We start from the raw sequence: 15,178 nt of genomic DNA, 5'->3' as shown, positions 1-15,178 counted from the left end.
CTGAAGGAGCAAATAAAATTGTGGTCCAACAATTGTGTAGGAATGTAAATGTGAGGGTTGTGGAAAATCAGGGATCAAAAGGGCTTTTAAAATTAAGAATCTGAAATTAAGATGTGTTTTACCTGAACCAAATGCAAACCTTGGTAGATATGGGTATTGCACGAATACAAATCAAGTCAGTCATAGAGCATGGAAACAGACCTCTTGTCTTAACTTGTACTTTCCAACCAAGTTGCCTACCCGAGCTAGTCACATTTGCTTGTGTTTGGTCCATATCCCTTAAAATATTTCTTAACCATGTACCTATCTAGGTGTTTTTTTAAAATATTATAATTTTACCTGCCTCAACCACAACCTCTCCCAACTTGTTCTATATACCCATACCCTTTCTGCAAAAACATTTGTCCTCCAAGGCCTATTTAAATCTTTCTCTTCTAGCTTTAAACTGGCGGATTCTAGTTTTAAATTCCCCTACTTTGGGGGTGAAAAAAACAGTTTTATAAAGTAAAATCCACCTTATTTATACCTCGTGATTTTATTAACCCCGATCAGTATACCATCAGCTTCCTATCCTCACAGGAAAACAGTCCCTGCTAATCCACTCTATTCCTATCCCAAGTCCTCCAGTTCCATACCTTTGTGAATACTTACTGTACCCACTTTAACTTAATCCCTTCCTTCCGATATCATGTGACCAGAATGCACACAATACTCCATGTGTGGTTTCAAGACATCTCAATTCTTTTATTCATTGCTCTGAACAGTGAAGCCAGTCGTACCATACACCACCTTCCTGTTAATCTGTGTCAATAGTTTTGGTGAATTATGTTCTTACACCCCATATTGTCTCAATTCCACAACACTACAAAGGGCCCTGCTATTCATTGTGTATGCCCTGAAACACGAATATCAGGCCCAAAACAGTGGTTATATATCTTTACCTCCTATGGAGGATGCAAGACCTGCTGAGTTACTCCAGCATTTTGTTTTAATATACATGCCTTAACTTCCCAAAATGCATCACTTCTCACTGGTTTGAGTTTACTTCCGTCTGCCATTCTTTACCTACATTTCCAGTTGTTCTTGATCCTCTTATCACCAAAGATAACCACCTTCATTGTTAAGATACCACCAATTTTGATGTCATACAGAAAGGGCGGCATGGTTGGCTAATTGGTTAGCGCATGCCTTTATAGTGCCAGCGATTGGGACTGGACTGGAGTTCGAATCCTGTAAGGAGTTTGTACGTTTTCCCCATGACTCCGTGTGTTTTGTCTGGGGGCTCCGGCTTCCTCCTACCATTCAAAATGTATCGGGGATTTAGGTTAATGGGGTGAAAATTGGGCACGACTGGCCTGATACTCTGCTTTATGTCTAAAAATTTACTTATCATAGTCTACATGTTCATCCAAATTGTTAAGATAATGACAAAAAGGGATCCAGCACCTGTCTATTTGACACACTACTGATCAGGCTTACAGCCTGAAAGCAACCCTCCACAATTACCCTCTGGTTCCAAACAAGCCCAATTTGTATTCAGATGATAATCTCACCCTGGATGCCTTTGGTGAAATCCACGGAGGCAATATCTACCACCCTAACCTTGTCACCTCTTCATAAATTCCAAAAAAATTCACGAGCCATGCTCAGTTTCGGTCCCTGCCTAATACAAAAACATGCTGTCCCTCAGAATCCCTTGCAGAAGTTTTCTCGACACAGATTTCGTTCCCAGGCTTGTCCTTGCTGCCTTTTTTTCAACAATGAAGAATATAAGCCACCTTCTGTTCTTTAGGTAGCTCATCTGTGCAAAGAAGATAAAAATTCTTTGCAGGGCTCCCCAGCAATCTCATACCACAATGTCATTGAAAATAATTCTTTAGATCCCCATAAATTGGTGCAGCCTTAATGAGGCCAACAACTTTGAATGGATGTATGCCCTAAAACAAAGATGGGGAAATAGTCCTGCGAGTTGGAGAAGGCAGTCTGCACCATTAATGTGATTCTGTGTCTAATTGTTGCAGCTATTACACATTTTTATTTTTGAATAGTGATTCACCCACATCCCATGGAGAGGATGTTCAGAGTAGCTGTTCAAAAAATAAACATTTAGAGGACTCAATGGAAGCTGAAGCACCAGAGGTGAAACGACTGAAATTTGACAAGGAAAATGAAGAAGATGAGCCTGTACATTTTGAGAGTTCTTCAGAAATGCCTGAAGAAAGTGAGAACACAGGGAACAAGGAAGAATCCAAAGATGCAAGTGAAAGGATTGATCCAACTAGCGTAGATAAAAAAGGTACCGTACATCTTCTTGAATGTATAAAATCAAAACTATGGTTGGTAGAAGCATCCTATTACAAGGCAAATTTGCTGTAAGGTTCTTCTGATAGAAAATAACATACGATGAACGTTGACTATCAGTTATTTCAGCCATAATTGTACACATGTTAACATGCAAAACTAAGTTCCTTAAATGCAAATCCATCTTTTGGAAGAAATCTTACAATATAGCTATATCTTCTGAAGGAATCAAAGTTAACAATTTTATATTTAAATGATTTCTACACCTAATCCATGAGTTGTCTCTTTTTCTAGTTTTAAAATGTAAATACCTTTTGCATAATTGTACAATTCTACACAGTCCTCCCATAAAGTGACAGGAAGATCAATACAATATTGACCATCACACTCTAACATCATGATGGCTGCACCATCAAGCCTGAACATTGATCCCCAATTTCCTTGGAGGTGATAAAATTCAGAGTTTTTTTTTTACGATTTGTATTCTTGTGTTTTCTTTGACACCTGCCTAACCTTATATCCAGGATCATCAGGACTGGACACCTGCCATTGTCGGAATCTTTCAGATTTCAGACCCTTTAAATAAATGCCTCGCTCCTAGTCCCTGCCGTCCACCCCCCCTCTCCCCCCCAGCCGTCTATCCATCAATTTCTCCCCCCATCCCGGGACAATCCCAGTCTATTTTGTGCCCTAGGCTATGCTGAGCAGGTGGGGGGGGGGGGGTGGTGGGGGGGTTTTGCTTGCTGGGCTGAGCAATGATTCAACGTGCACCGTACTGGAGACTCTAGACCAGTGCATCTGTCAGGTGGAGGTCAGAGGCGATGGAGTGGCCTAGGAGTCAGCCAAAAAGGCAGCCAGCGTTGGCTGCCAAGCAGGGCAGAAGGCTGGACACAAGGTTCAGAGCTGCAGGAGGAGCAGGCTGTTGGGGCAGAGGAACCAAATGCTGGCAGCTCATCAGGCTGGCCCTCAGGCATACCCCAGCAGCACAGCACTGTCCGTTCCCTCTCTTCCCAGTCTAACCTCGATGCAGTAGCAGGGCTACAATGCTTCCAACCCCGGAGTTTACAGAGCAACGCACCGGATTGCAGCAATCTCTCCATGCGGGAGCAATGGCCATCTTCGTTACCCATAATCTGGCACCGGCAGAGCGGTTCCAGCTGCGTGGGGTTTTATGGGTAAGGAAGACAGCTATTGTTCCCACATTGAGCTAGCTGCCGCCTGCTTCTCTCCCACCAGGTGCTCGGGGCCAAATCACCTTTTCAGCGAAGGTAAGAAAGGGCACCCACAGGAGCAGGGGTGACGGGGACTGTGGGGGTCTCCCTCTGAAAACTGAAAATTTATTACGGGAAATTAACGTTACTTACGCGTAATGTTATCTACTGAAAAAATGCCAGTTTTCGGAGACTGCCAGGTGTTTGGAATCCCGGATAAAAGGTTAGGCACCTGTATCTTCTTTGACTTTTCAGCACGTGGTTTCAGAATTGGCTTGCCTGCAGAAAGCAGAAGGTAGGAGTAAATGGAATGTATTCTACCTGGAGGTCTGTGTCTAGTGGAGTAACATGGGTATCTGGGATCCCTGCTCTTATGTGATTTTTTTTATAAATAACTTGGACGAAGTAGAGGGATGGGTCAATAAGTTTGCAGATACACAGCTTGGATGTATTGTGGATATTGTAAAAGTTTGCGTTGGTTTCAACAGGATATAAACAGGATTCAGAATTGGGCAGAAAAGTGACTGATGAAGTTCAATCTGGATAAATGTGAAGTGATGCATTTGGTGGGTTAATCCTGAGGGCAGAGTACATGGTTAATGGCTAAATTATTATTGTGTGAAAGAACAGAGGGACTTTGGTGTCCAAATCCATACATCTCTCAAGGTTGCTGCACAAGTTGATAGGGTAGTTACGAAGGCTTATGGTATGCTGGCTTTCATTAGTTAGGGGATTGAGTTCAAGAGTCTTGAGGTGATGTAGCTCTTCAAGACTCTGGTTAAACCACATTTGGAATATTGTGTGCAGTTCTGGTCACCTCATTGCAGGAAGGATGTGGAAGCTATTGAGAGGGTGCAGAGGAGATCAATCAGGATGTTGCCTGGATTGTGGAATGTGTCTTATGAGTCAACGTTTATAGAGCTATGGATTTTCTCATTGGAATGGAGAAGAATGAGGCGTGGGGCATCACGTGATGTCATGAGGAACACCACGCAGCCTACTGAATCCTGAGGGATTTACTGAAAAAAAGTGCATAGAAAGCAAAGTTAAAGTTATAAAAACTATTTTAAAGATATCTTAGTGTTTATCAGAAGAAAAACAGATGTCACCGAAAAAGAAAAAGCTGCAAAAACTGCAACAAAAGATAAACAGGGAGAGAGAAAGGAAAGAGAACTTGGGGCTACCTTGTCATCGAAGCAGGCTGCTGAAGTTGGATCTGGATCCACTGGTGAGGGCCCTAGCAAAGGACGATCCTCTGGAGCCTTCTCTGCAGTACCCCGCAAAGATGGCGCCGTTTGAAAAAATAAAACTGCATTGCGCACGCATGAGGAGTCATGCAGAGGAAAAAAATTGGGGGAAAAATACTTCACACCTTTTAAAGGGCCACTCCCGCATCTCCACCGCTGAACAGGAGGGGGACACTTCTCATGTGGAAGAGGACTCTGATGACAATGGAAGCGAAGAAGAAGGGACAAGTTCAGAAGAAGAAAGGTCTAAAGGCAAGAAAAAGACAATAAGAAAAGGAATAAAACTGAAACTAAAATTGATAAACTTTCTGATACACTGGAGAGTAATTAAAAATTTTTAACTGTAGAATTAAAGCAAGTTAGAATTGATATGACTAAATTGATAAATAATGTTCACAAAGAGTTGATAAAATGGAAGAGAAAATTCAAGATGAACATGAAGAAGTACAATGTATTGAAGAAAGGACAAATATAAATGAAGATTCAACGACTGGTTTGATTTCTATGAAAGAAAAATTGCTTGAGAAAGTTGACATTTTGGAAAATTACAGCAGGAGGAATAATCTTAAAATTGTGGGGATGTCCGAAGTTAAAGAAGGTCAAGATATGATCCAATTTTATTTCAAGAATAGATACCAAAAATGTTCGAACAATAATATTTTGAGGACAAGATTATAATTGAGAGAACTCATAGAGCTCTTAAACCAAAGCCAGGTCTTAACCAGAGACCGTATTCTAACTTGATTAGATTTTTAAACTATCAAGATAAAGAGAGGATACCTGGTTTAGCGATGAGAGAGCTAGAGAATATTGACCTTTGAATTATGATAAGGGGATGTTTTCTTAAATCCAGAGTTGAGTCAAACTCTATTGAAGAAAAGAAGAGAGTTTAACTCGGTTAAGAAGGTTTTATATGATAAAGGTTATAGATTTGTTCTTTGTTATCCAGCTACTTTGAAAGTATTTTTGCCAGATCAGCAGAATGTTTTTTTCATAAATCATGTACAAGCTAAAGAATATGTGAATGGTTTATCTAAAACTCAAGTAACAATTGATGATGATTTGTTGAAATAAATCAAATTCATTGTATAAAAAAGGGGGTGTATTCCCCTTTTTAAAAATGTTCTCTTTTGGTGGATGAAGAAATTCTGTATGGGGAAGAACTGCAGTTCATATAAAAAAGTTTTTTCCCCCCCCCACAGAGGTTGGAGGATCTGTTTGTGGATTTCTGATGGCAATGTGTGTGTTCATGGTTGGATCATGACCCATAAAATGCTAGCATCTTTAGCATTTGTGGGGGGATTGTTTTTTTTATGATAACTTTTCATAATATATTTATCTTGAGTAATTCTGATGTTTTTGCATTGCAGATGTTGACATTTTGGACCAAATTAATTTGTGGGAATCCTTCCGATAGGAGTGATTGATAGAATTTTTTTCAAAAAATGTATAGATAATGATAATGAATAAAGCATTTAAGATTTTGAGTTTTAATATTAATGGACCCATAAAAAGAAAGAAAATTTTATTTTAAAAAATTGGGAGTAGATAATTGCTTTTTTACAGGAGACTCATTTAACTGAAAATGAACACTTGAAATTAAAAAGAGATTGGGTAGGTCAGGTAGTTGTTTTCTACATTTAACTCTAAAGCTAGAGGAGTAGCAATTTTATTTTTTTTTAAATTGCCAGTTAAAATTCAAAGTGTAATTACAGATCCACGGGAAGATATGTGATGGTAAATTGACAACTATTTTCTCAGGAGTGGACTTTGTTAAATATAGATGAACAGAAATTTATACAAGATACTTTTTTGAATTTAGTAGATGTTCATAAAAATGTTTTAGTAGATGGTGATTTTAATTTTTGTTTGGAACCTTTGTTGGAAAAATTATCGAGAACTATAGTTAAATCAAAAGCAGCTAAAATATTGTTATCTTTAATGAAAGATTTGAATTTAATTGATATATGGAGAAGGATGCATCCTAAATATAGGGGGTACTCTTTTTATTCCAGTAGATTTGATACATATTCTAGAATTGATTTTCTTTTTTGCTTTTGGCTCAAAATCAATCAAGAGTTTTAAATGTTGATTATAAAACAAGAATATTATCTGACCATTCTCCATTATTGATTGAATTGGAATTTGCTGAAAAACAACACTCAGTGTACAGATGGAGATTAAATTCTTTATAATTGAAAAGGGTAGATTTCTGTCTTTTTTTAAGATAACATAATAGAATTGTTTTGTGATACAAATTTACATTCAACAGAAGATATGTGTATTATTTGGTATGCATTAAAAGCTTATTTAAGAGGACAAATTATAAGTTACACTTCAAAGTTTAAAAAGAAATATATGAAGGATATAGATAGATTAGAAATGGAAATAACAATATTGGAAAAACAAATTCAAAAATCATCTGAGAATAAATTTAGAAGTTTAATGAATAAGAAATTGCAATATAATACAATGTTAACATATAGAACAGAGAAAATGATATTACGGTCTAAGCAGAAATATTAAGAATTAGGAGAATAATCTCAATTTTTTATCTTGGCAATTAAAAGCAGAACAATCATCTTGGACAAGTAATGCAATAACAATTAAGTGACATTTAAACCACAAAAAATAAATGATGTATTTAAGGAATTTTATGAAAAGCCATATACATTTGAATCGTTACTTGATGAGGATGAATATTTGTCACAAATGGTATTACCAAGTTTAACTGAAGTGGGTAAAGATGATTTAGTTAGTCTTTTTACTGAACAAAAGGTTTATGATGCACTTAATTGTTGACAAAATCACAAATCTCCAGGAGAAGACTGGCTCACAGTTGAATTCTATAGAATTTAAAGACTTATTGATTCCTTTATTTATGAAGATAATAGACCAAGCCTTTAAACTACATTATCTCTCAGAAATCTTTTCCTTGGCGATAATTACAGTTATTCCTAAAAAGGATAGAGATCCATTAAAACCAGCTTCTTATAGACCTATATTGTTACTAAATGTTGATTGTAAAATTATAGATAAAGCGTTAGTGAATAGGATTAATAATTATCTTCCTGAATTACTAAATATGGACCAGACAGGTTTTATTGAAAATAGACAAACTTTGGAAAATATAGTAAGGTTATTAAGTATAATGCATTTGGTGCAGAGTAAAACAAAAATTGAGTGTAATAGTGGCTTGAGATGCAAAAAACAGCTTTTGATAGGTTAGAATGGGATTTTTTATTTAAGGTCTTGAGTAAATTTGGTTTTAGTTTGAATTTTATAAATTAGATTAAGGGATTATATAGAAATCCTAAAGCTAAGGTAATAACAAATGGACAGATGTTTCAATCTTTTAATTTAACAAGAGCAAGTAGACAAGGATGTCCTTTATCACCAGCTTTGTTTGTTTTAGCTATAGAGCGACTTGCACAAAAGATTCAAGATGATCAACAATTTAAGGGTTTGTAATAAATCAGACTGAACATAAAATTAGTTTATTTGCTGGTGATGTATTAGTTTATTTAACTCAACCACAATTATCATTATTAAGACTCTAGAGTCAGTTTTTAGGATGTGGGAAAGTTTCAGGATATAAAATAAATTGGTAATTAATGGAAATGGTACAAGGAGTCTATTCACAATGCCGAAGAGAAGTTCAATTTAAGTGGACAGATAAGATTAAATATTTATGTATACATATTGGTAATAATTTGAAAAAATATATATAAATTAAATTATATCCCAATATTTAAGATAAATGAAGATTTAAAGAAATGGGTGAATTTGCCTATTATGTAATTGGAAGAGTTAATTGTATTAAAATGAACATTTTTCCAAGAATTCAATATCTATTTCAGACTTTACCTATTTCTATACCTCAAAATTTTTTTTCAAGATTTCATTAAACAAGTTAGGATATTTCTTTGAAAAAGAAAAATGATAAGAAAGTCATTAGAAAAGTTATCATGGAAATATGAATTAGGAAGATTGCAACTTCCTAATTTCAAGAATTATTATAAGACAGCACAATTAAGATTTTTAGCTTCTTTGTTTGTAAAAATAAAGCCATCTTGGGTGTAAATTGAATTACATAAAATTGGAGAAACTACATCAGAAGAGTTTATTTATAAATGGGAACCAAAATTAATACACTGGATAAAGATGCTCTGATATTAAAGCATTTGTTTAATATTAATATTTGGAATAAAGTTAAGTTAGAAATTGATGGAAACCTATAATTAAAAATGCCATTAATTAATCCTCTTTTAATTTTCTCAAAAGATAATCTCTTTTTAAACATTTGGAATAATAAACGAATCTCAAAATTGGGAGATTGTTATAGCAATGATAGATTGATGTCATTTGATCAATTAAAAATTAAATATGATATTCCTCGTAATACGTTATATTCAATTAAGAGCCTATTTAAGAGAGAAATTAGGATCTGATATGATTTTTAAAACTCTTACAGATTTAGAACAAATTATGGTTGATGGATTGACTAAACAAATGATTTCAATAGTATATATGTTGTTACAAAGTGGGTTTATTTAATTCAAAAGAAAGATGGGAACAAGATTTAAATATAACAATAGATCAGCAGGTCTGGCAAGATTTATGTTAAGAAGTTGTGTCTAATACTATTAATGTAAGGTATAGATTACTCCATTATAATTTTTACATCAATTGTATATTACACCTCAAATATTGAGTAGATGGAGATTGAATATATCAGACCAATGTTTTAGATGAGGAAAAAAAGTTGGAACTTTTTTTCACTCTACATGGTCTTGTTTGAAGATTAATTCTTTTCTGCTTTCTGTTAAGTTTCTACAATGAACCACTGGTGTTTCTTTTCAGTTAAATCCTGAATTATTATTGTTAGGAAATTTTGAAAGTGTTACTCCTAAATTACCTTTGTCCGATTCTCAATTGAAATTTGTTAGGTTAGCTTTAGTAATAGCAAGGAAATGTATTGTTGTTGCATGGAAATCCGATGTTTCATTAACATTAGATAGATGGCATACAGAGATTCAAAGTTGTATTCCTTTAGAAAAAAATACTTATAATTTAAGGGGTAAATATTCTGTATTTCTACAAATTTGGAGCCCATATGGTAGAATAATGAGATTAAAATTATTTATTTTTTTTATTTTGAATCCTTCTGACCAGTGAACTTTTCCCTAAATGAATAATAATTTTTTGAAATGATATTTTTTGGGATCCTTGAGTGTCATCTGAGGAAATCCAAACTAATATATACCTATGTTATGTATTTTATAATCGATTTAGATTAGTTATTGGGCTGAGATTAGGTTGGTGGGGGCGGGGGGGGGGGAAGGATTTTTTTCCTAGTTTTTAGTTTTAGTAGTGTTCTTTTGTTTTTTTTTCTTTTTTATATATTTTTGACATATATTTGTAAACATTGTAACGTTACGATTTGTTATTTGTTATAATTATATATATGTTGATTTAAATAAAATATTCAAAAAAAAAGAGAAGAATGAGGGGTGACTTAATGGGGATCTACAAGATTATAAGAGGCATAGATAGGGTGGGCAGCAGCACCTTTTTCCAAGGGTGATACTAGCAAACACCAGAGGGCATCTGTACAAGGTGACAGGAGGAATGTATCAGGGAGATGCTTTTTAACAGAGTAATAGGTGGCTGGATGCATTGCCAGGGGTAGTGGTGGAGGCTTGAACAATAGAGACATTTAAGAAACTCGGAAAGAAAAATAGAGAGTTATGGGTTAAAGGAGGGTTTTGTTTATTGAGTAGGTTTATATAGGTCAGCACAGCATTGTGGGCAGAAGGTCTGTACTGTGCTATAAATTCTATGAATGTGTAACACTCAACTTTATGAATGGCTAATTTTAGTATTTAGCTTTATGAATGTTTTTTGTGACAGCAGCACAGTTATTATTGAGCAATATTATCAAGATATCTACTCGCTACTGCTTGGCAACAGAAGTGGCTTCTGATAATATTTTATATGTTTTCAGAATCATCAAGTCCAAAAATGAATGCTTTGTTTGAATCCGATCAAGAGAAAGTTGAAGTTTCATTTAAAACAATCAAGACTTCAGATGAAAATCAAATGGACCAGTCGGACCTAACCAAGACATTAACTTCTGAAGCAAGTGAAATCAGTGAAACTACTGACACTGTTAGTAACAGTGTGGACAAACCAGATACACCACCTGAAACTCAAATGCCTTCTGAGAGCCCAATGGAAAACAGTACGGATGTCACAGAAGAACCAATGGAGCAGGACTAAGAATGGAGATGATCTGTGCTGTATTTTCTATGAGGTGTTGATTTTACACTGTATAAATTTTAAGTAATAAAGTGGACCTTTTGTTTTCCAGTTAAGGAGGAATAGACCTCTGACCCCTGGAAAAGCTATACTAGATGAGAATTGTGAAACCAACTCCTTTATGATCTCATCTACCGCTCCCATCTTTTTTTTTTCTTTTGGTTAAATTGGTGGGTTATGCATAGATTTTATTTAGAGAAAGTTTTAAAACTGGAAAGTAGTACTATAATTTGTCAAATTCATTGGACTAGGCCATTTACCATAATTATTTTTTGTTGGGAACATTTTAATTTCTTGGTCATTGTTTCAATTTAAATACATACGCTTTCAACACTGCTGAAACCATAGGTAACAACACATTCCAGGGAAAAACTCAAAATTAGACATAAATTTTATTTGCTTCTGATCCTCCATTGATGGGATCTATCAATCAAAAGGGAGTATGTGGTTCACATAAATGTGAAACATCCAAGCTTCAGACTTGTTTCAGTTTGTTTTGGTTTGCTGAATATTTTTTAATTCACTGTTCAAGCAGCAAAAGGTGGGAAGTGGTTGCTCGATTTATGCTCAGTGGTTAGAACAGTGTGAATATTTGACTAAGTTCTTTTAAATTAACATACTGTGGCATGCGGACAGCAATGTTACACTTGTACCATTGATTGCATTGAAGAGCTACAGCAATTAATCTATTGATTTAGTATTGTGCCAGATCTTATGTACTGGTCATACAATTTTAGGGGGTGCATTGAACCCGCCATGATTTGTACAAAATTTTGAAGTGAAAGATATTTTTGAACATGCTACTACATATTGACAGCCAGTGGTTGTACATCTGTGGAGATGAGAACTCAAAGCACAAATGATAATCTGTACTTATGATGTTTTCTGATTTCCAGCTTGTATATTCAAAATCCTTCAACTAACTTTCTCAATTACTGGCTGTCGAGTTTGTACTTGTTTCTGGCAACTGTACTTTTTGATATTTAGAATTTTTAAATTTCTGTAAGTAGATTTTGTAGATTGTAATTGTTCACTGCCTTTGTGACACGTTATATAATTGTATAATTTGTGTGTAAACTGAATGCTATGGCTTTCAATACAGTATTCATATAAAGCAATAAATGTTATATTGGACTCAGTCTGGAGATACACTCCAGTTCCCGTTGATAAAATTTGCACAGGTTTACTTACCAGAGACCCTGATGACTGCACGTAACTGGCAATCTACAAGATTGGCAGTTTTGTCTTTCCTGTAAATGTAGTATGCTGCACTTGTTAAAGTGAATAATCTAAAGATATAGTTTTGTGGGATTTTAAATTAACTTTCTTATCAGAGAATTAACAATCTTCATCCTAAGCGATATGTAAAGTTTTACAGGTTGCATAGCGTTGTAACATTTTGTTTCTTTTCAGTGCTGTGGTTGCAAAGAATATGCATCTTAAGTTGCAAATTAAATGATAGTTTTCACAAGTTTTTTACCAAACTGATCAGCAAAAATGTTTTTGAATTTTAATCTTGTTTTCCGTATTAGTGGGAGAATTTTAACAGTACAGAGTAGTTGCTATTACCAAAGCCAGATTCGTTTTTGTGTACATGCAGTAGCTGAAGTCGCGTGTTATGTTTTTATTTTTAAAAAAATCTCTAGCTTAAGTGCGACCAAGCTTTTTTTTAATGTCTTTATAACATTTGAGTAAAATTTTTCAATTAGTTTTAATTCAGTTGAATAAAAAAAAAGCCTGGGTGAGTTTCTCAGATTTGCAAGCCAAGAACAGCAGGAAAAAAAAATGTGAATATACAAATGGAAAAGATGTTTGAATTTAACCTTTTCCTCCCTTTCTTCTAATCCACTTAATTTATCATTTCATTTTGGCATTTTGTAAATATGCTCAGCTCCAGGTAATGATGATGTTGGCTCATAATATTTGAGAAGTTTCTGGAATAGGCAAATTAAACAATTGTCTAACTCAATTATAATTAAATGATATAACATCAAATATTGCAACCAACCATGTCTGTGCTGTCTACAGATACCTATTGCAACCTTTCATCTATCCATTTAACCTATTATTCTATCCAAGTTTCAATCAAATACCCCTATAAGCTGTTAGATTGCTTCGGCAAGTACCTCTCATTCAGTTAAACAGCTCAAATGTGCTTTGGCTTTATTCTGTACTTCTCAAACTTGACCTCCACTTGAACAATCAAGACTTGGGTGAGTTAGCGAACTTCTTAATTTTAATTCTCCATGTTGAAAATGAAAACAAGACATTTGGGAGAGGTTTTCACATTGATTTCAAAGCCAGATATTGAAAAATAATGGATAGCATTCTTTCCTCCTGCCCTATTTCTGGCTTCACCTGTCGACTTGTAATAGCTGAAATCAGCCTGTTCCCCATTGTCACCCAAACACATTTTACCAATTCCAATACAGAAGGAACAGCCATTTTCTTCATATAGTGAAACATTTACCCGTCAAATGGGAACTTCATCAGTGACGTTCCGAGCTGAAGAGAGGTTGTACAACTTGTTCAACCATTTGTTATATCAAATATTCCTATTAAAGGCCAGTGATGAGTGGGATGGATGGACTTGAGTATGAAAACTGTTAAATTTATGGATACCTATTAATAATTGGATAGCAAGAAGTTATTTGAATCATGTAAATTTGACTGGGTTTCACTTGGGGAAATTGGAGTGATAGGAGTAATTAACACTTATTTAAATTTCTACCACTTAAAAGTTGGAGCAACATTGATATGAAATGGATTTATTATTGAGGAATTTGATGTTGATGGAATGAAAGGGGAGAATTATGAGTTAATGGTTGGTGGAGTTAAAATGGTTAGCTGCAGAAAGCTCCAGTTTAGATCCATAAACAAAGTGTAGATGTCCAGCAAAATGGACACCTAATCTCCATTTGATCTCACCAATGTAGAAGAGACCACACAAAATGCAGTAGATTAGGTTGAAGATCTGTTTATGGCGCTGGGTGGAAATGTAGAGACAGGTTTTGCACTTTTTTGCAGTTACAGTGGGAAGTACCCAAGGGGTGGAAGGTTGGATGAAGAGGGAGGAGTGGACTAGGAAATCTCAGAGGGACTTACTCCTGTGAAAAGCAAATAGGGGTGAAGTTGGCGGAGGTGTTGGAGTGGGGTGGGAAGTGAAGACCAGAGGAACTCATTTTGAAACCTTGATTTCCTTAAAGAAATTGACACTGCTTAATTGTTGAATATTCATTAATTTTATAAGAAAAAAGTTGTACTTGCACACTAAAAACTGATAGCATTAGCACTTAATATTTTTTTAGAAATACTACTGAATCCAACCTTATTTTAATTCTTGAACATGTCTGAATCACCTCCCCAAAAGAACAAAGTTCCTTTTGAATTTAAAGTGTTTTTGTATTTTCGATGGTACCGCATTGTAGCCGATGAAGTTCCTCCAAAATATAGTCTTTATTGTAATATAAACTAAAACAAGCTCATTGCCAGAAGAGATATCAATGCTCCTGTTTAGCAGTTGAAATGTCTCTATGCAGAACACCAAGTGCACTTCCCCATGCATTAGATGGTGCCAAAGGATTGCAATTTCATCTCAATTATCTTTTTTAAAGTGAAGTATTCTGCTTACACTGTCAAGGCTTGGCTTGATCTTAAAGCTTCATAGCATCATCTACAGTTCATACTCCTGGTTCTTGTTTTTAAACTAAATTTGGACTGCATGCTGATCTGGTGTTCAGATAAATGTGAATTTGCAAGACGACTTAAATTGCACAGAAAATGGCTTTTGGTGAGCAAGTTAATTTCCTTTATCATTAGCCTCAAATATGAATGTGATAAATATTTGGGACTCGTGATTTTTAAGCACCAAATTGATCTGAAATTAAAAATATATATATATAAATTAATTGGTTGAAATGTCTCAAACTGTATCTGCACTTGTGGCCAAATGCAAAGTCAGTGGACATTGAATGAAAGAAACTGAGAATCAGAGCAATAACCAAAAATTCAGTCAGAGATGAGATTGAGGGTGAGTAGCAATGGAGGAAAGGGAGCTCTGATTTGAGACTTTGCCTGCAGCACAGAGTATGCATGCAC

General features: G+C 35.1%; 1 protein-coding gene across 4 annotated transcripts in view; it reads left to right on the top strand.

Annotated features, from left to right (window-relative positions):
* Nucleotides 1-13,047, top strand: part of ppp4r2b (protein phosphatase 4, regulatory subunit 2b) — an 87,953-nt gene extending 74,906 nt beyond the window's left edge. For all 4 annotated transcript variants that reach the window (XM_069937017.1, XM_069937018.1, XM_069937021.1 and 1 more), the window contains 2 exons: nt 2,049-2,296; nt 10,767-13,047. In XM_069937017.1, coding sequence (XP_069793118.1) covers nt 2,049-2,296; nt 10,767-11,041 — 523 coding nt within the window. In that variant the 3' untranslated portion in view covers nt 11,042-13,047. The remainder of the gene's footprint in view (nt 1-2,048; nt 2,297-10,766) is intronic.
* The last annotated feature ends 2,131 nt before the right edge of the window (nt 13,048-15,178 follow it).

The sequence above is a fragment of the Narcine bancroftii genome, chromosome 5 (assembly GCF_036971445.1).
Source record: "Narcine bancroftii isolate sNarBan1 chromosome 5, sNarBan1.hap1, whole genome shotgun sequence".
Taxonomy (NCBI): domain Eukaryota; kingdom Metazoa; phylum Chordata; class Chondrichthyes; order Torpediniformes; family Narcinidae; genus Narcine; species Narcine bancroftii.
This window is presented reverse-complemented; position numbering and strand designations above follow the sequence as displayed.